The sequence below is a fragment of the Giraffa tippelskirchi genome, chromosome 8, assembly GCF_054371585.1.
Source record: "Giraffa tippelskirchi isolate mGirTip1 chromosome 8, T2T-mGirTip1v1.2.pri, whole genome shotgun sequence".
Lineage (NCBI taxonomy): Eukaryota > Metazoa > Chordata > Mammalia > Artiodactyla > Giraffidae > Giraffa > Giraffa tippelskirchi.
In genome coordinates, this window is record NC_137282.1 from 158,133,584 (window position 1) to 158,155,608 (window position 22,025).

Sequence of the window (22,025 nt, forward strand, 5' to 3'; positions counted from 1 at the left end):
TTTTTGACTGGGCCACTGCACGTGGAATCTCAGTTCCTCAATCAGGGATCAAACCTCTGCTCCCCGCTCAAGTGGAAGTGCAGAGTCTTAACCACTGGACTGCCTGGGAAGCCCCCCAAGAAGAATTTTTTTTATAAGATCCTAGTAAATATCTTGCTTTATCAAGTGCTTTCACTAAAAAAGGGATGCATTTTAATTTGTTATGGTCAACTGCCAAAAATGGGCACAAATTCATTCCATTGCTATATACATGCCTTCATTCACTATGATTTTGCAACTTTTCCATTAAAAGGTAGAGTGTTTCTCCACGCTCCTTGAATCTGGGCTTGGCCACATAACCTACTTTGGCTGATGGGACATTAGCAAACATGATTCAAGCAGAGACTTATGAAAGTACTCGTTGATTAGGGTGACCCTCCCTGAGGTCACCAAGTGAAACAGCCCCGATGAACCCACTAGGGAATGAGGAACCATGGGGTTAGAAGACCGGGTTCTCTAAGTGAAGGTCCATCCAAGCCCCTCCAGCCATGGTGGAGCAGGCCCTGGTCAGAAGTCCTCAGAGAAGACACAGGAAACGTCTTCAAGCTACTACATTTTGGAAGTTCTTTTCCTCCTAGCAAAACCTTAACTGACTTTTTACAAAAATAGCTGTCAGGTAAAATGGCAGAGAATGAATGTGGACCAAGTCAACAAGATAATCAATTCCATCCTTCAGTTTAACCTCTAAGCCCAGCCTTCATCAGGATCAGTATTCTCCATTCTGGCTACACATTAGAATCCTCGGTGGAACTTTTAGAAAGGTACCAATGACTGTGCCCCATCTCCTAGGTATTCTGAATTAATTGGTCAAGAGTGAGACCCAGACACTGGAATTTTTTTAAATTCTCTATATGATTGTAATGTGTAGCCAGGTTTGAGCAGCTCCGTTTTCCATAGGCTCTTAATGCACTGAGCATCCCTTTATAGCGATAATATTTTTCAGCTTTTAAAACACCAAATAGTATCCCTCAGTAAGGAGAGGTTTTATTTTTCAACAAATAAAGCAACCTTATTTTTAAGTTCTGAAGATTTTAAAAATACGGAGAAGTTCAAAGAAGAGACCAACTGTTTTTTTTCCCCCCGCCCAACTTCCCCAATTTAGCTAGTGTTAAGCATCGTGGCACATTTACCTTATGAATCTTGACTTTTTTTCTCTTAAAAATATTATTCTATAATTTGTGAAAAATCAAACACTTGATTTGAATGGATTCAAATGACTTATAAAAGTACAAAAAACAAAAAAAGATCCCAAACACTACAAAATCTTACAAGTAACAATCGCTTAGAAAACATTTCACGAAACATTTTTTGCACAAATAAATACTTTCCCATCCCCTTAAGACTATGGCATAGCTATTAACTAGCTGACTGTGTGTATGCTCAGTCATTAAGTCATGTCTGATTCTTTCAACTCCATGGACTGTGTGGCCTGCCAGGCTCCTCTGTCCATGGAGTTTCCCAGGCAAGAATACTGGAGTAGGTTGCCATTTCTCCAGGGGATTCCCAACCCAAGGAGTGAACCTGAGTCTCCTGCATCTCCAACATTGGCAGGCAGATTATTTGTCACTGAATCCCCCACCTGGGATGCCCCCAGCTAGCTGACTGCTGCCAAATATAGACTGCAAATAACCTATCATAAGTGGTCTTTGCCATTGAGAAATATGGGCTGTGTTTCCTAAAATGAGTTTGGGCATCCCTTATGTACATATGTTCACCACTTTCATAGGTTTTTCAGTCCAAAAGTCTGCTTCCTTAGGATGAAGCATTGTTATTTGCAGCATGTGAACATGAAGTAATGTTTTCCCTGTAATCTATTCGTTTAGATGTGTTTGTTCACAGGTTAAATTAGGCATTTGCATTTCAAGTGGCATCTCCTAGTTTTATGTGACTGTTTCAAATAAAAGTATTTACAGTACTGATTCTCCTTCTCACTCCATTACGCTGAAAGCTATTTCATGGCCAGGCCTTTCCTTGTTAGAATCAATAGAACATAATACGCCCTGTACTGTTTTGTTTCCTGTCTGGGGAAAGGCGCTTAATGAATCCATTAGACAAATTTTCATCTTGCCCTGCGTGCAGTGCCTACCTCATCTTCAAAACAAGGCACCAGGTTACATCCAGTTGGATGTAAATCAAGAATGCATTCCCAAGTTGTAAAGCACTCCCTCCAAGTCCATGTAAAAGCAGCCAAATAAAAAACATGCTTGCTTAGGGCTGTTGTCTAATTTTAAACCCTATCTACAACCCAAGACAAGTCCAAAGGAGTTGAAGGTCAGCGGTAAATTCCATTTGGCGCTGCATGCACTGGGGTATATATAGGTTGCTAATTTTGGGAACTAACTGCCTATCTACAACAAGCCTAACCTTTTATATAGAACCACAGAAGCACTTCTGTTTAGACTGTTCTGCAAATATGAGAATCTTCTTTAAAAAAAAAAAAAATTAAAAACAGAAGAAATATGAGAGAAAGGGTCCTAGGATGTGCTTGGCACATGTGGGCATCCCAGCCCACCCCCGCCCCTCACCCCCAACCCATGGAGTTTCCAGCAGTTTTCAGTCACAGTGTAGTCTGAGCATTTCTCCTTGAAAGAATCTATTTCACCTGAACATTTGGATGAAAAAGCAGTAGGCTATAATTAGAAGCTCTATGATGACACAAAAAGCAGCAAAACTAAGGGGTCAAGATGATTGTTACTCTCGAAGAGAATGCCGGGGGATTCCTGGAGTATTTCTGAAACTTGTACTGGTTACTCAGGTGAGGATCAGTTTGAAAATTCAGTGATTTCAGTTCTGATATGTGCAGTTTCCTGTATGTATATTTCTTTTTTCAAAATTTATTTATTTTTAATTGAAGGCTAATTACAATATTGTGTTGGTTTCTGCTATACAGAAACATGCATCAGGAATAGGTACACACTGTATATGCTGTGCTTAGTTGCTCAGTCATGTCCTAATCTTTGCAACACCATGGACTGTAGCCTACCAGGCTCCTCTGTCCATGGGGATTCTCCAGGCAGGAATACTGGAGTGGGCTGCCATGCCCTCCTCCAGGGGAATCTTCCCAACCCAGGGATGGAACCCAGGTCTCCCGAATTGCAGGTGATTCTTTACTGTCTAAGCCACCAGCGAAGCCCCATACATAGTGTAATATATTTGAATTAGCAGTTTAAGAAAGTTCTAGAGGAGGTGGGAATGTGATGTGTACATAAATTTATAAAACAAAACCTGAGACTTCAGAGAAATGTTGGCCCCGTCAGTTCCTTCCCCCCTCTCCTCTGCTCAGGGTCATTTTAGGGGTCAAAGTGCCAATTTTGAGCATTCAGTTTTCAGGTTTAGAGAGCTTTACTTTTAAGCACTTGAATACTGCTGTTTCCAATTGTGCAACAGTTATTTCAATATTTTAGCAATTCTGAATTGTGGATAGGGACCAGTGACTAATATGTTCTCTTTACAGGAAAAGGTAAACCCTTGAGCCATCTATAAATCTAGACAAATCCTTTTCTGTATGACTTCTGATAAGAGAGCCTATTGGGATATTGTGACATAAACAATATAAAGTCCTCAGATGATCTGACAGATTGCAAGGACTCATGATAGGAAGCTTTGTGAGTGTGTCACATGTGTTTCTGAAAAAGAAGTGGATACAGTTTGGGTTATTCTTATTCTTCCAATTGAGTTCACGATGTTCCTAATATTTATTTTGAATCACAGATACTGTCAAACCAAAAGTAACAAAAGCACATCAAATTCAAGCTTAATAATGACATAACTACATGCTGTATTTGCTTGTGTTTTTTTTTTTTCCCCTTTGGCTGCACCATGCAGCTTGTGGGATCTCAGTTCCCCAGTCAGAGATTGAACCCAGGCATTGTTTTTTGTTTGCTTTTGTTTTGGGCCACATCAAGTGGCCTGCGGGATCTTAGTTCCCTGACCAGGGATCGAACCTGGAGCCCTCAGCAGTGAGATCTTGGCGTCCTAGCCACTGGACAAACAGGAAACTCCCCAGATCAGTTCCAAAGGGGATTCATAAACCAGTTAGACTGTCAATGTCTTTTTTCCTCCTATATAGAGGAAGCAGAATATTCAGTAGCTAGAAGAGATGGAAAAAAGTACCTCTAAACACCGCACATGGAACAGGCTACCCCACTAAGCAATTCCTACTCTTAGTAACAAACTCCTCCCACGACCCTAAAAGGAAGAGGAAGGCCAAAATGAGCATCTTAACAAACATATTGCTTCTAAAGATTAAAGAACGTGTGCTTATAATAATAAATTCAGTTTGAAACTGGCTGATGGGCACATGAGGATAACCCAGTACCATTCTGTATCCGATTGTGTGTGTTTGTAAATTTCTAATAGAGTTTTAGAGGAGGGCACAGCAACCTACTCCAGTATTCTTGCCTCGAGAATCCCATGGAGAGAGAAGCCTGGTGGGTCACCCAGAGGCAGACGTAGTCTGACACAGCCAGAGTCAGTCCATAGGGTCGCCCAGGGTCAGACACAACTGAGCGAGTTAGCACACACACACACACACACACACACACACTAGAATTTTACAGTGGTCCCTGTGTAAGTAGCTAGGAGGGGAAATGATTTGTTTTAACATCCAGGAAGTTGAACACCGAAATGAGAAGGATGTGGCTGAATGGGCAATAACATATACAGAATGATTGTGAAAAGAAAAAAACTCCAATTTCGTTCAAGTCTTGGCTATGTCGATTTCCTTTTCCAAGAAATTATATTTATTCTAAACTGACATCTGTACGTGATAAGGTTTAAGAAAATAAAACAATCCTATTAATCCCAACTCCTGTTCCTTTCATGTGATGTGATCTCAGAAACAGAGTCCTGAAGATACTAACAACTTTTTCATCTTTAAGGAAACACTCTTCTCATGGATATGAGAACATACTTCACAATATTACTGTAAGAACTAAGTGAGACTTTTCAGTAGTTTCAGAAATCATACCAATAACATTTAAGGAAATCAAAATTATAAAAAATACCCATCTAAACATGTTAAACTGCTTAAGTTTTCTTATAGTTTCTCCTATTCCTCTTTGGATGGACTTACATCTAGTTTTACGTGGGTGTGGGGCCATAGTGTAGACATCTTTTTATAGTGAAAAGAGATTTAAACGGGTTTAATTTAACACCTTCCTTGAGGATCTCATTAGTTTAGGAATTCTACACCATATTTAGTTTTTCTTAATACGTGTTCATATTAACAAATAGAAAAACACTTCACCTATCAGTTTACACCCAATTTTTTCTCTCAGCTCTCAAATCAGCTTTACTAAGTAGTCATCATTACTGTGAGTTTAAACAGATGAGGAGTTTAAGGTTTGGATATCCATGGTCGGGCTTCCCAAGGCGCTCGGTGGTAAGGAATTCACCTCTCAATGCAGGACACGCAGGACACCCAGGTTTTGATCCCTGGGTCAGGAAGATACTCTGAAGAAGCAAATAGCAACCTACTCCAGTAATCTTGTCTGGGAAATCCCATTGACAGAGGAGCCTGGCACACTACAGTCACAAAGTCACTCTTTGGGGTTGCAAAGGGTCAGATATGACTTAGTGACTAAACACCACCATCCATGGTCATAAAGCTACTAAGGGCAGAGCCAAAATTCATCATCAGGTTTGTCTCACCCCAAAGGCTGGGATATTTCTTCAACACGAGTCCTTCCCAAGCATCAGTCATTTCCACAACACTTTTACAATAGCCACCCTATGCAACCAAAACTGTAAAGCTTTGCCTTATATAAACTCACTTTCATTTTTACTGGTGATTACCTTTTTTTCTCAGTTAAGGAGATCGGAATAAACAGAACCAACATTTGCTGCAAATCTATGTGCTACTCTGTAAAAGGGCCATGCCAACAGTTCTCAAGGGGGGCTTCTAGCATCAGTACCCCCTGCAACTTGTTAGAACTACAAATTCTGGGCCCTGCTCCAGTCCTACTGGACCGGAAATCCTGGCGCTAGGGCCTAGCAATCCGTGCTTTAACAGGCTCCACCGAGGCTCCTGAAGCATGCTCTGTCTGGGAACCACTGCACTATATACATTATCTTATTTAATATTCATTACTTCTCCTGAGACTAAAGCCTATTTATTACTCCCACCATCACAGATGGGTTAACTGAGACAGCATAGACTAAGACCAGTATCACACAGTTAGCAGGTAATGGGAGCCAGGATTTAACCTTTACTAATCTGGTTCCAAAGGCTTTTCACAGTATCACATGCACTCGAGGGGAGATGTCGGGAGATGCCATTGCCGTGGTTCAGAGAGAGTAGAGATATAGCTGATAATGAGGTCTGTAGACACTGACTATATATGATATGACTGTGACAGGCAACGAGCACTTTACTGTTTCAAAGAGTCACTGAGGGACTTCCCTGGTGGTCCAATGGCTGGAACTCTGTGCTTCCATTACCGCAAACACAGGTTTGATCCCTGCTCAGGGAACTAAAGATCCCGAAAGACACACAGTGTGGCCAAAAATACATAAAACCTAAAACCTTGGCTCTTCTATAAAAGATTAATTTCAGACAGTTGGTAGGAAATTGATTGGAAGTGGAATGAAAGTTGCAAAAAAATGGCCTTGCTGGGTCTAAAGCGGTACCTACATTAATCCTTTCTGCACGACTTAAAATCGTGTTAAGTTCAGCTTACTGGATATTTACCAATAGGAATGGTATCTGTACATAATTAAATGTGTATATATACGATAATCCGATTTTTCTTGTTTTGTATAATGTTGTTGTAGAAATTCAAAGACATAATGAGCTCCATACCAGGCTCCCCAGACTGGGGGTCTAGCATTAGGAGGAACCCTCACAGCATTTGGCTTTGAAAGCCAGTAGGGCTTGGTCGCAGGAACCCCTAGGACAGAGGGAAAAGGAGATTTCACTCAGGGAGGGTGCACACAAGGTCCAGCACGTGACAAAAGCGGCAACCCAAGACTGGGCCAGACCTACCTGCTGGTCGAGGGTCTCCTGGGCAGGTGGGGAGCAGCTGTGGCTCTCTGGGGTCATATAAGCTACTGGCAGATGCAGCTGGGACCTATGTTAACTTCAGCTGGAAGCAGACATTTATTTCATCTTTGGCTGTGAGACCTGGCCCCACCCGACAGCACGCAAGCTCCTATGCTGGGACTCACAGGCCAAACCACCCACAGGGCAGGAACAGAGTGCCACACCACCTTTAGACACGTCCCTGTCCGCTAGAGGGCCAAGACCCAGCTCCACCCACGAGTGGGCATGGACCAGCACCTCCCACCAAGAAGCCTGAAACAAGCCTCTAGACCAGCCTTGCCCACCAAGCGGCAAACACCAGAAGCAAGGAAACTAGCAATCACAGATCAGAACTTCCCCGGGTCCTTGGCCCCTGGCTGACAAGAGGGAAGCGTACCGCTGGGACACAGAACATCTACGGAGGGCCACTTCTTCAAGAAATGTAACTATGCCACTACACAGATAAAAATACAAATAGAAATTTAAAAATGAGATGGCCACACAGTAGGTTCCAGATGAAGGAACAAGATAAAATCCCCAAAGAACTAAGTGAAGTGGAAGTGCTCAGTAGCCAATCTACTGCAAAGTGTTCAGAGTAATGGTCGTAAAGGTGATCCACGAACTCGGGAAATGGATGTACAGTGAGATTTCAAGAAGTTTTCAGCAAAGAGAAAATATACAGAGCAACCAAATAAGAGTTGAAGACTCTTAAGTACAAACTGTGGAACCAACAGCAGATCTTCGTCCAAGGAAGCATGCCAATATGCACTAACATTTTCATTTCCAAAGATGTAAATGCAACTTTAACAAATGACAACATCCAAGCTATTCCACTTGACTTAAATCTTGGGTTAAGCCCCATTTATCCAGCAGCCCCACCATTGCCTGGTCCCATCACTATGTGAGTGTTCAGTGTCTAGAAGGAAAAAAAACTTTTGGTACCAGCAGTAGTTTTTAACACAATATAGCTATAGCTTTCAAAAGTGGTATCTAATTTTGGGTAAAAGTGGGAAGTGACTCGTTTTCTTGGGCTTCAAAATCACCATGGACAGTGACTGCAGCCATGAAATTAAAAGACACTTGGTCCATGGAAGGAAAACTATGGCAAACCTAGACAGCGTATTAAAACTCAGAGACATCACTTTGCCAAGAAAGGCCTGGTTTTTCCAGTAGTCATGCACAGATGTGAGAACTGGACCATAAAGAAGGCTGATCACCAAAGAACTGATACTTTTGAATTGTGGTGCTGGAGAAGACTCTTCAGAGTCCACTGGACTGCAGGGAGTTCAAACCAATCAATCCTAGAGGAAATCAACCCTGAATATTCATTGGTAGGACCAATACTGAAAGAAGCTGAAGTTCCAATACTTTGGCCATCTGATGCGAAGAGCCGACTCACTGGAAAAGACCCTGATGCTGGGAAAGACTGAAGGCAAAGGGAGAAGGGGGAGGCAGAGGATGAGATGGTTAGATAGCATCACTGACTCAATGGACATGAGTTTGTGCAAACTATGGGAGACAGTGAAAGACAGGGAAGTCTGGCATGCTGTAGTCCATGCAGTTGCAAAGAGTCAGACACAGCTCAGTGACTGAACAATTTTTAAAGCACCGAAACTGTCATTCAAGTAAGATGTACTGGGCAAAATCAGCTCTACTGTAAGCACTTCACTGACTCTTCAGTAAGCATTAAAGCAAAGCTGATTATTTTCCATAAAGCCAAGTGACACCCAGCCTGGACTGCTTAGAGTTCACAAAGGCATATAGTAAGCATCCCCTCCTAAAATAGAACCTAGAGACAAGGTACGCTCGAGTTCTCCAACATTGTCTCCACAGTTTGTACTTGAAGAGCATTTAAAACGGGCGCTTACCTGGTAGTATCAGTGCTGTTCTGTTATCAGATAAATAGAACTTAGGTTCACATCTCACATAAAGTGTGTGAAACCTGGTTGCATGTGTGTGGTAGGCAGTCAGTAAACATTTGAATCCTTTTACTTCTCAGTTAAGTTCAGGAGTTTATCATTTACCTGCCTTTCTGACCTTGTTGAATCAGCCTGTAGACCAGAGTGTTTGTTAATGTTACTGCAAGGGATTTTGAGAAAATTGGTATTACCATACAAAAAAATTTTTTTTGTAACAAAAAATGGAGTTTTTATTATTGCTTGTGCCTCAACTGTTTAAGTGCTCTTAAGTGCTATTAAGGCTTGGAGAATATCTTGGCTTGGCATATATTTGCAGAAGTGAATTCTGCTGAGTTTGGTGATTCAAAGCAGAATTTAAGTTTCTTGGTCGCCATTCCTTTGAGAAAGTTGACAGCTGTGCAGCTTCTCCCCAGTTGACATTTGCGTTCAACTTCAGAGCATTCACAGATCCCAGGTTAAGAACCCCTCCCTGCTTTCATGTCAGCAGGTGAGGATTATGTAGTAATAATGTTTTCCCAACTTGAGATGTATCGGAATCACGTGGAAACCTTGTTAACAGCAAATTGCTGGGCAGCAAGTCTGGGCAGGAACAGTATCAAATCAGCATTTCTAGCAAGTTCCCTGGTTTTGGTGATATTGGTGTTGGAGTCATGAGTATGACACAGACAGTGATGCTCAGTAGTGAAGTGGAAAATGTGAATAGGAAATGCTCATAGAGAAGAACTTAAGCTGTGTTAAGGTCACAGATGATGTACTGTAGCACTCTAAAAATGAGATATGTGCTTAAACCTGCCGCCTGCAGTGGAACATGATGGGAGGCCCCCCGTACAGGCCATCAGTTATCAGACTACGTTCAAAATAGGCCAGGCCATTAGATGTATTTTAGGAATTTTGTAGGGGAAATAAATTCAACTAGGCAGAAGTTACATCCTCTAAGCATTTTAGTTGTGAATTTTTAAGTTTTTACTCCACATTTATGTCTTTGGGTGAATCAGATGGATTTTCCCCTCTTTTTAGATTCAGGTTGTCTGGGACATTATACATATAATGTTTAAATACATAATTATACTAACTAAGTTATATGTGTAATGAATAGTACCATATAATCTTTGAGGTAGTAAATCCTGGTTTAATTTCCACTAATAACTGGATCAAGTACTTTGACGTAATACTGACAAGCTAGAGGTGGGGAGTGAAGTGGGAGAAAAGGGCAGAGAGGCTATGGCTAACCTGGGGCTGGCTTGATCTGAGAAATGGCGTGGTGCCGGATGCTCTGCACACGTCTCTGTGTGTTGTGTGGCCTGCACATTCAGGGACAGCAGCTAGGTCCCACTGGAATTTCATAAAAGTCCTCAAACCCAATTTGCCCTGCCTTTTATCGCATCGGAAAGTAGACATACTGAGCTGGCCTTTCTGTTTTTTCCTTGGTCAAGCGGGCACCTTTGAAGTTTTAAAATCAGAACATGTCTCCGTTTACCCCGAGTAACACAGCCCTAGTCCCCGTAGAGGCTGAACGTACTACTCAGTGACCTCCGCGCAGTGTTCACATCACACACAGTTGCTCTCCCTACTGACCGTTTGAAGAGGATAACTTTGTAGTTGTCAGCAGAGACTGATCTTTTATAGACCATTTTTCTTTCTTTTTCGGAGGGTGTGGGAGACATGTAATGAGGCTTGTGGGAATCTTAGTTCCCCTACCAGGGGTCACACCTGGGCCCTCGGCAGTGAAAGCATGGAGTCCTCACTGGACCATCAGGAACTTCTTACAGACCAGTTTGATCCATATCCCATTCCTGTGGAGCGCTGCAGTGGTTTGCAAAGGCTTCCTTTGCAGTTTTCTGTATGAATTAGGACCATAGTAGCAAGTATGGAAAACCAACTTGAATTAGCTTAGGAAACAATAGCATTTGTCAGCTCTTCAGGGAGACTATTCTGATTAGAACCTAGATCACCACACCAGGACAGCTCTTTCCATCTCTGCTTCTCACTGCTTGTTTCATTTTGACAAAGAGGAGGCTGGAGCACTGGGCTGTGGCAGCTGCAGACGTGTGTGATGACAGTCACACTTACTGAGCTCTGGTGGTGGTGGTTTAGTCACTCAGTTGTGTCCGACTCTTTTGCAACCTCAGGCTCCTCTGTCCATGGGAATTTCCCAGGCAGGAAAAATGGGAGTGGGTTGCCATTTTCTTCTCCAGCGGATCTTCCCAGCCCAGGGATCAACCCTGGGTCTCCTGCATTGGCAAGCGGATTCTTTACCACTAGTGCCACCTGGGAAGCCCTTTCTGAGCTCTAGAATGAATTAACTTACGAATGAATCCTCACTGTTTTACAAGGTATGCCCAATGTTGCATGGTAAGTGGAAAATTGAAGGATTTTTTCCTCCTAGTCTTAATTCGGAGGAGCCTGGTAGGCTGCAGTCCATGGGGTCGCTGAGAGTCGGACACGACTGAGCGACTTCACTTTCACTTTTCACTTTCATGCATTGGAGAAGGAAATGGCAACCCACTCCAGTATTCTTGCCTGGAGAATCCCAGGGACGGTGGAGCCTGGTGGGCTGCCGTCTACGGGGTCGCACAGAGTCGGACACGACTGAAGCGACTTAGCAGCAGCAGCAGCAGCAGTTGTAGAAATTAGGGATTAAAAGCTAATTAAGAGCAGTATTTCCAGATTATTTCCTTCACAGGATTGGGGAGAAAATAATTGGGCGCAGATTCCCCAGTGACAATGATGACCCAGGAACTTCTCTGGGGGTCCAGTGGTCAAGAATCCGCCTGCCAATGCAGGGAACACAGGTTCGATCCCTGATTCAGGAAGATTCCACATGCCACGGGGCAACTAGGTCTGTGCTCTGCAACTACTGAAGCCCCATGCCCTAAAGCCCGTGCTCTGCAACAGGAGAAACCACTGCAGTGAGAGGCCCTTGCACCACAACGGCGAGGAGCCCCTGTCTGCCACAACTAGAGAAAGCCCCCAGCAACACAGACCCAATGCAGCCAGAAATAAATAAATACATATCTTTTTTAACAGAAGATGATCCAAGTGTTATACAGCACAAACAATGGCCAGAGGCATCATAAATAAGCCTTCAAATGGCTATGGCTTCAGTATAGTTTTGTCTTTTTTGTTTAGTCGCTAGGTCGACCCCATGGACTGTAGCCCACTAGGCTCTTCTGTCCATGGGATTTCCCAGGCAAGAATCCTGGAGCGGGTGGCCATTTCCTTTTCCAGGAGATCTTCTTGACTCAGGTATTGAACCCTCGTCTCCTGCATTGGCAGGCGGGTTCTTTACCACTGAACCACCGGGTTAGTATAGTTTAATTATGTAAATACTCTGTAACCTGTCTAAGATTTCTCTACCAGAGGCCGGGCTGGCATCTAGGTTCTCAAGAGCCAGGATACATTGTAACCTTCTCTGACCTCAGATTATTTCCCCAAGAATCGCCTACATTTACCAAAGAGACAAAACAAGCAAAACAGACCTGCCGCCCTAATACAATATTTTGAAAATCATGTCCAACTGTATTATGTACACTTAACATTATCTGGCCATACAGAAATGATGTCCCTTGAAAACTCAGCTCAGTGGACAGGAAGCCAAGAAAAGGATCTGTTTAGTGTAATTTCTCCTTCAATCAGAATTTATCTCCATATCAACAAAATAAGTGTCAATGTGGACTGTCATTCAGGCACAAAAAAAAAATAACTCGAGTATAAGCCTGAGTGTTCTAATAATGTTCATTAAAACAGGATTCTTCCAGTCCAATTATGTTCATAATTCTCAATCAATGGTACAATCAACATGACTGAATGCATCCTTTGTGGTACTAGAAACTGAACTCTAAATTTAGGCTGATGTACAGAGAACACAATGCTTACTTTGAAAAATGCTGGGAGCTGATCCAGCCACGCCCGGATTTCAGGTCGGGGTAACCTTTCTGGAGAGAACACATACCTTCCCAAGAGCTCAGTGTTTACATTTGTTGAGAGCTACACCTGCAGAAACGCTTCTCAAGTTTCTATTGTTTTTCCTTAACCTTTCATTTCCTTATGCTCCTGTTTTTTCTGAGCCAGTAGCTAAGGGGTAAAGGTGAAGGTGTTTGTTGCTCAGTCACGTCCAACTTTTTTCGCCCCATGGACTATAGCCTGCCAGGCTCCTCTGTCCATGGGATTCTCCAGGCAAGAATATTGGAGTGGGTAGCCATTCACTTCTCCAGGGGATCTTCCCGACCCAAGGATTGAACCTGGGTCTCCTGCGTTGCAGGCACATTCTTTACCATCTGAGCCACCAGGAAAGCCCCAAAGGGGTACTAAGGGTCAGATTCAGACAGAAGAAGCCCACTCCGTGGACCGGGAGTAGGCTGAGTGGGAGACAAACCACAGGGCTGGATAAGTGCCAAGTAGTGGGAGAAACTCAGGCTGAGAGCAGGTAAGACAGAAAGTAACTGGCGGTGTCCACCTAGGGAACTGGTGCTTGCTCTGGTCCTCAGAGGAGACTGCACAGGCCCAGCTGGCTACCTGGGAACCAGTTTTTATTTATTTATTTGAACACTCAGCTCTTAGTTCCCTGACCAGGAATCGAACCTGCACCCTTTATAGTGGAAGCATGGAGTCTTAACCACTGGACCACCAGGGAAGTCCCTGGGAATCCGTTTTCTAAGCAATGAATCTGCCCTATTAACATTCCAGCTGAAACTCTTATAATTCCACAAGGACTGGTTATCTTTCTCTTTACTGGTATCACTTCTTGGCCTAGCTCTTATGGAATTATACCTTCAAGCCTACCTACTGTTTCTCTGAATCTTACTATCAAAAATTACTCCTCCCCACCTCAGATAGGGGGCATCACCCTCTGAACTTTTTTTTCAGACTTTTATAGCTGATTAACAATGTCGTGATAGTTCCAGGTGCACAGCAGTGACTCAGTCATCCATATGCATGTATCCAGTGTCTCCTAACTGTCCAGCACCTCCCCAGACCCAACCCACAAGCATCGAGCCCTCTTCAGGCACAGCAATAGGTCACAGTGTAGGGGTAGTGATGGAAAAGATAAAAATAGATGTCACATTTCTCACCCTAAAGGAATGCAAACGCTGAGGAGGAAGGGCAGAGGGGCTTTTCACTTAGCAGGTAGTTATAATTCAGTGCTGGGAGCAGTGGCAGGGAGCATAGGAGTACCTCTGGGAGGTGGGTTATCAAGGACGGCTTCTGGAGGAGGTGACACCCAAGGAGGGTTTCAAAGGATGCATAGGAATAGTCAGAGATGATAGGAAGGGCAGCTCGGAGAAGACATCATAAAAAGCTACCAAAAAAATAAAAAGGGGGAAATCGCAGAAGTGTTGCTGGAATATGAAGCATGAGGACTTAGGTACAAAGCACTGAGGGGAGAAAGATGGGGTGAGAGAGGAGGGGGTTCAGGTCAGAGAGTCCTGCTGTGTTGGGGAGCTCCCTGGCGGTCTAGGGGTTCATGCCCAGGTTCAATTCCTGGTCAGGGGACTGAGATCCTGCAAGCTGCATAACATGGCCAAAATTTAAAAACATAAAATATGTATATATTAAAAAAATACACAATGGGACTTCCCAGGCGGTCCAGAGTTTAAGACTCTGGGCTTCCACTTCAAGGGGCACCGGTTCAGTCATGGGTGGGGAAGCTAAGATGCCCCACGGTATGGCCAAAAAATTAAACAAATGAACAATCAAAAATGCCTCACCAAACTTGAAATGAAAATCGGTTTTCTAAATGTCTGCATATGATCTATTTAAATAGAGGATGCATCTTGTCAACTTCTGTTTCTTACTCACAATTTGTCGTCCTTCAGGCACTAAGTCGTGTCTGACTCTTTGCGACCCCACGGAGCGCAGCACTCCAGGCCTCCCTGCCCATCACCGACTCCTGCAGCCTACTCAGACTCACGCCCACTCACCGTGAAACGGAGCAGGACCCTGCCTATAGTCCTTGCCCCCCGTCCCCATGTCCTCTGCCTGCCTGCCTTTTGTCTGTGGAAAAACTTTAGCCAAAGAATAAGCTGAATCAGAGAAGTGAGAAAATGCAGAAACAAAGGAAAATAGTCAAAGGAGACCAAATAATAATACGAGTCAAGGACCTTTAGTTCCTTCTCAAGGGCTATAGAGACTATCTGAGCCATATCCTGTGAGCTGTCTTATAAACACAAAAACCTCAGGTAAGTTTACTTGATGGTAAGACCATAGCCATGACATAAGCAGCCACAATTGCGAGAATGGGCATCAAGGAAATTGGAACCAACCAACCACTGATGACCAATTTCAAGATGACTGTCAGTGCTGACTGTGCTGTTTCTGCCCGTAGCCCCTCCCTCAGCTTATAAAAGCTCTTGTCCACTGGTTGTCAGTAGGGGAAAGCCCTCCTTTGGACAGAAGTCTGCCCTCCCCCTCTGTGGTCAGCATCCAAAATAAAGCAAACTTTCCTTTCCACCAATCTTGGTTCTTTTGAGCAGCAAGCAACCGCACCCCACTTTCCGTGGCAACTTACACTGTGAAAAACCGTGATTCACTCCCCTTCCTGCAAGTCTTTGTGAACTATGAACCTACTAGTGAAATTCACTGCATGCCTCTGTCCCCAACCACCCTGCCAGTCCTTTCTGCCCCTCTTTAAGTAGGTTTCTATAACTGCCACTCTAGATTAGCCCTCAGGGATGCTGAGCTATTGAGCACCTAACAATTGCTATGAGTCTACGTTCAGGTATGAAGGTAGTACTTATATGTGCCAACAACAGCGATACTGCAGCCAAGAGAAGGGAGGTATTTCAAGCATGGTAGGCTTGGGGTCACCTCCCCACAGGGCTGACACCCACAGGCAAGCTGGCATAACAGCAGAAACTAGTGCATTGGGACATCACCAGGAAGAGGCTCTACAGGTCACACCGACCTTCCCAGACAACATATGGGAAACAGAACTTTGAAAAGAAACCCAGTCCTGAATCTAAAGGGGGAATCTGCTGCTGTTTCCTGCCTCTATGCCTCAAATACCTTAGCCCCAAATTATCATGAACAATGGGAAAGACTTCACAGTATATCAAAACAAGAGACTGCAAAGGGGAATTTCTAATAAGAAAATGGGACCTAACAATTGAGAAGTGACTTGGGGTCAGCTCCAGCTAGAATGCCTCTCCGCACATTTCAACTCACTGTGACTTACTCTCCCAGGCAATAAAATATCAGACTAGATTTACTGAACCAAGTCAGTTGAGACCTGGACACCTGGTCAAGTCTTAGACTAGAGATGTTCAAGCCAGAGTGATAACTTGTAAACATCCAAAGATGAAACAGCCCATGAACTTTGAGCATCAGTATAACACTGTGTAACAGCCTCTAAGAGAAACACTACTGACTTCAATTCATAGGATGCTTATTCAAAATCAGTCTCACTATGTCACAATTGTTCTTATCAAGGACTATGAAAGGCACTCATTCAAAAGACTGAGCTATTGTATGTCAATTATACCTCAATTTAAAAAAAAAAGACTGAGCTCAAGGTCAGAAACTATGTGATACACCCTCAAAGGTAGTTTTGCCAGCGCTCCAGGAAACTGGCATATTTCTTAGATCACTATGCTGCTGCTGCTAAGTGGCTTCAGTCGTGCCCGACTCTGTGCGACCCCATAAATGGCATATAGCACAGTTATAAGATGGTAGTGTGTGTGCTGGTCACTCAGTCATGTCTGACTCTTTGGGACCCCATGGACTGTAGTTGCCAGGCTCCTCTATCCATGGAATTCTCCAGGCAAGAATATTTGAGTGGGTTGCCATTCCTTCCCTTCAGGGGACCTTCCCGACGCAGTGATCAAACCCGAGTCTCCTGCACTGCGGGCAGATTCTTCATCATCTTAGCCACCAGGGAGGCCCGTAAGACAGTAGAGCTGCCACTAAAAAGCAAGTTGACTAATTGCTTCCCAGGCATTTTTTTTTTCCCCAAATAATTTCAAAGAAGAGCTGAATGTTAGCAAACTCAATCTACGGATAAGGGGTTAAAAAAAAAAACCAACAGGAATGGAAGTTCATACCCACCTGGGATCCTATTAAGAGTCACCCAGAAATGTTCATCAGGAGAATAGGTATCTTTGGACCACTGGAGCAGATCAATGGCCCTTTGGTCTTGGAAGACAAACTTGACAAAGTCTCTGGTGAGGGCCACGTAGGCAGTGCCAAAGTAGATGGTCAACTGGTGGGGAGGTGAGGTTTTCAAAATACCGGTATTTTTCATATAAGAGCCACCTCTGCCCAGGTGCTCCTGGTAGACATATCGAGTCCGCTTTACCGCATGGTCGGGAGGCAGCACCCCAGGGGTGATATTTTTCCCTTTAAAGCCTTTGAGATACTGAACGATCTCCCTGTTGCTTTTCAGGGGGAAATCTTGCCCGCAGGTGTTGATGGAGTATTTCCACGGAACTTCAGACGCTAAAAGGTCTTCCAGGCAGTTCAGGTCAGCCTGGAGCCTGGAAATTCCTGCATAGACCACAGGCTCCATCTTTGAAGCAAGAAAAGCATTCTTGAAGCAACTCAGCAGCTTCCACACAGACTTCTTAAACTGAATTGTGGCTTTCTCATCCACATGAACACAGTAGACGTTCTGGGGCATGTAGACGGCCCTGAAGAGTCTTTCAAAAGTGTTAAAGTCCTTATGGATGACCATGACATATGCCAAAGGGAACTCGGCTTCTTCTTTCGACAAAGGCCTTGTGATGTAGCGATTCTGGATCAGGTAGTCCTTGCAAGGGACACTTCCCACGGGGGACGTCAATGTCTTTTCCCACAAGAAGGTTGACTTCTCATCTAAGGCATCCTTACAGGCGTGTATCCTCAAGTCCCTTTCAATGGAGCTATTCCTGTGACTTTTCAGTTGGCTTAACTGGCCGCCGTAAAGGATCACAAAAATAACCACACTGACTCCCATGAAAGCAAAAAACCAATACCTCCAGAAGTTCATTATTTTCACTTCCCTGGGGAAGGAATCTCTCTCCAAAGACTGAGAAACAATCGGTTCCTGAAGGAAGAGTGACGAGGTGGAACTGACTTCTTTTGCCAATCTTGAATTTCAACAGCTTCTCAAGTGGGCTTCCTTCTGCCGGGTCCTTTAATCTTCATTTACTCTCTGCTTCTGGGTGCTGTCTGTCCTCTCCTAGCAACGGCCAAAGATGCTTCTTAAAGTGCCCTGGGCTTCTGACCTCCGTGGTGCCACCCAGCTGCTGGCAGAAGGTGCCGGGCTCAGGGCAGCTCCAGGAAGCCCTTCTCATCTGCATACCAGATGCCAGTGGGCGTTCTGTCTGGTATGCTGGCTCCTTTCACCGGGACTGTTTCCTGGGCTTCACTCCGCCCCCCTCCATCCAATCTTTGTGGCCTGATCTCCCTCCTCACGCTTTCCCCTTCCTTTTCAAGTTAAGCGGTTCTCCTTTTTCTGGCTGGCCCCGCCAAGCTGCTAGCAGTCCTTAAAAACCGCTGCCTGTGGACTTCTCCTCCACGGGTTTATTTCTCTTTCTGGGTCTCTGCCACTTTATTTCATTTCAGTGTTATCTCTACCTCTGGGCGTATAAGACAGACTCAGATAAGAAACATGCCTAAGTAGAAGATTATTCGAGGAAAAAAAAAATCTGATGGCAAGGTAAGTGTTCCCTGAATTAAATCAGACAGTTACTGATGATGTTAGGTAGCATGTATATGTCCATGGGTAGAGGGAAAAAAGAATTACACTCTCAAGGGCATGGGATGAGGGCAGAGGGAAGCTGGGAGTGACTTGATATTCAAGGGTCGGTGTGGAGGCATAAATGGAACACACTTTAGTTCTGCCTGCCTGGGAGAAAGGTGATAGCTTGTTCCCAGAGAGCAAAGGTTGGTTCCCATTTCACACAGAGCTTCAGATCACTGGAGCTGTTGACACAGTATTATCTAGCATGTGTGGCGTAACTAGCCACTGGGTCTCTTTAACAGCCTGACATCCTCAGACTGGAGGTCACTTCAGAGAACTCCAAAGAGTCGCCTCTCCACCCAGCCCCTCTCCTACTTCCTTGCTCTGAAGGGAGAACAAAGGCTTCGGGACTGAGGCAAAATTCCTGGAAGTCTCCTTCAGTGTAGTTCAGGGAAGCCAGGAAGAGCAGCTCAGCAGGTCTGGTCACATTACAGATGCCTTCTCATAGCTCACCTGAGTCAGGTGCCTCCAGCGCTCAGCAAACGTGGAGCGCGTTCAAGGCAGGTGGTAAGGATGCTTCTGGGGGAAAGTTACTGAGCCAACTAAGAGATTAACTCTGGCAGCCACAGAAGCTAAAAGCGGCCCTGCTCCCACCGCTCTCCTGCAGTCACTCAACAATCTTACCTGTCTAGGCGTGACATGGCAGCTGAGCAGCTGCTTCTGTTAGGAAGACACGGGTCTGTAATGCCGCCCTCTACCCATCCCCCTTCCCTCCCACCCCACCCCTCAGCTGCCTATGGTTCGCTGCACTGATGAATGGCATCAGTGACATGGATGTGACCGAGAATGAAAATTGTCACCCGCCATGTCAGTCAACAAAGGAGGTTTCCGCCATCAAGCCATCACATGACAGCCACCCCCCTCCCGCCTTCCCCCACTCACGGGGGTGAGTCCTGAGGGGACTCAGGATGGAAACACAGGATGCCTGCCATCAAGCCACCATCAGTCACTGCAGCCGCCCCCAGCAGTGACCCTCAGAGACTTGGAATGACAAAGCACTGGATACAGGCCAAAGGATGATTTCATTGAGCCCAGACTCCTGCATCTTTCCAGAAATAGAAGAGTGCTAAATTCACTAACCTGAGATGTCTGGTTTTCTTTCATTAACAGTCATCTTTTGAGGTTCCTACTACCTGGTCTTTGTGATAAAAAAAAGTCTGTATATCCTGGCTCCTCCTTTATCTCTTCAGAGCAATGCCAGGCTTCAAGTCCTCAGAATGTCTGCCAAATAAAAGAAGTCTCGGGACTTCCTGGCTGGTCCAGAGTTTAAGAATCTGCCTTGCAGTGCAAGGGACTTGCTCAGCTTCTATCCCTGGTCAGGGAACTAAGATTCCTCCTGGTTGAAGCAACTAAGCCCACTGGCCACAAGTACTGAAAGCCCCAAACTCTGGAACCTGAGTGCTGCAACTGAGACCCAACACAGCCAAATAAATAAATACATAAATAAATTAGTGCTTTTTTAAAAAAGAAGAAACACATAATTCTCAACTTTCAGGTTGTGCAATTTTTTTTCAGTCGACCTGACGGATATTGACTTGGAGATAGACCCAAAAAGCTGGCAGGAATCTTAAAGATCACCCAACACAATTCTATATTTTACAGACCAGGAGATTAAGGCTAATACAAATATTTTTCCCAAAGTTATTCAGCTGGGTAGAACCCAAAGTCTTAATTCTGCAGCTCCCTGGTCCAAAAGCTGGAGCCAGTCTAATTGTTGTCAAATCCCAGCTGGTCAGTGACCGGTTGTATGAGCAGGGTAGAGTTACTTAACCTCAGGTTCTTTGTTTTTGAGATGGAAATAACAGTACTTCCTATTTCACATGGTTCTTAAGAACATTGAGTGAGATAGCTCTCATCCAGGGTTTATGTATCTGTTTATGTTCAATAAACATTAGCAATTCTTGTTGCTTTTGTTTCCTTTTCGAAAAATATTCAACATTTCTGACCCTGTTAACGAACTGATATTTTGACTTCTGTTCTCAGTAATGGAAAAGAAAAACATTTACCTTCTTAGAGCTTTAAAATGGTTTGATTTACTGCCACTCCAAGAGTGAAGGTTAAATGTTTCTCACTATTTTCTTTCCCCGCTGAAATCTCCCTTTACCCTGAGACTGGGGAGAGTAGGAATGTGAGTGTATGAAGGAAAGTACTGAATGGTCTGCTTTCATATCTTGACATCCCTTCATTCTTACTTCTTGTTAGAGACACACCCTTTTCTTCAAAGAATAATGGCAGGACTTAGGGGAGGCTGAGCTATTTCAAATCCTAAAAGATGATGCTGTGAAAGTGCTGCACTCAATATGCCACCAAATTTGGAAAACTCAGCAGTGGCCACAGGACTGGAAAAGGTCAGTTTTCATTTCAATCCCAAAGAAAGGCAATGCCAAAGAATGTTCAAACTACCTTATAATTGCACTCATCTCAGACACTAGCAAAGTAGTGCTCAAAATTCTCCAACTTAGGCTTCAACAGTATGTGAACCATGAACTTTCAGATGTTCAAACTGGATTTAGAAAAGGCGGAGGAACCAGAGATCAAATTGCCAACATCCATTGGATCATAGAAAAAGCAAGAGAGTTCCAGAAAAACATCTACTTCTGCTTCATTGACTATGCTAAAGCCTTTGATTGTGTGGATCACAACAAATTGTGGAAAATGGGAATACCAGACCACCTTACCTGCCTCCTGAGAAATCTGTATGCCGGTCAAGAAACAACAATTGGAACTGGACATGGAACAACAGGCTGGTTCCAAGTAGGAAAAGGAGTATGTCAAGGCTGTATACTGTTGCCCTGCTTATTTAACTTATATGCAGAGTACATCATGTGAAATGCCAGGCTGGCTGAAGCACAAGCTGGAATCGAGATTTCTGGGAGAAATATCAATAACCTCAGATATGCAGATGACACCACTCTTATGGCAGAAAGCGAAGAACTGAAGAGCCTCTTGATGAAAGTGAAAGAGGAGAGTGAAAAAATTGGTTTAAAGCTCAACATTCAGAAAACTAAGAACATGGCATCTGGTCCCATCACTTCATGGCAAATAGATGGGGAAACAATGGAAACAGTGAGTTTATTTTCTTGGGCTCCAAAATCACTGCAGATGGTGACTGCAGCCATGAAGTCAAAAGACGCTAAGCTATGACCAAGTTAGATAGCATATTAAAAAGCAGAGACGTTACTTTGCCAACAAAGGTCCATATAGTCAAAACTATTGTTTTTCCAGTAGTCATGCATGGGTGTGAGAGCTGGACCATAAAGAAAGCTGAGCACCAAAGAATTGATGCTTTTGACTGTGGTGTTGGAGAAGACTCTTGAGAGTCCCTTGG

General features: G+C 44.1%; 1 protein-coding gene across 1 annotated transcript in view; it reads right to left on the minus strand.

Annotated features, from left to right (window-relative positions):
* LOC145518835 (N-acetyllactosaminide beta-1,6-N-acetylglucosaminyl-transferase-like) overlaps positions 1 to 17,941 on the minus strand; it is a 40,269-nt gene extending 22,328 nt beyond the window's left edge. The window contains exon 1 of the mRNA XM_081523852.1: positions 17,023 to 17,941. Coding sequence (XP_081379978.1) covers positions 17,023 to 17,941 — 919 coding nt within the window. The remainder of the gene's footprint in view (positions 1 to 17,022) is intronic.
* Positions 17,942 to 22,025: the final 4,084 nt, after the last annotated feature.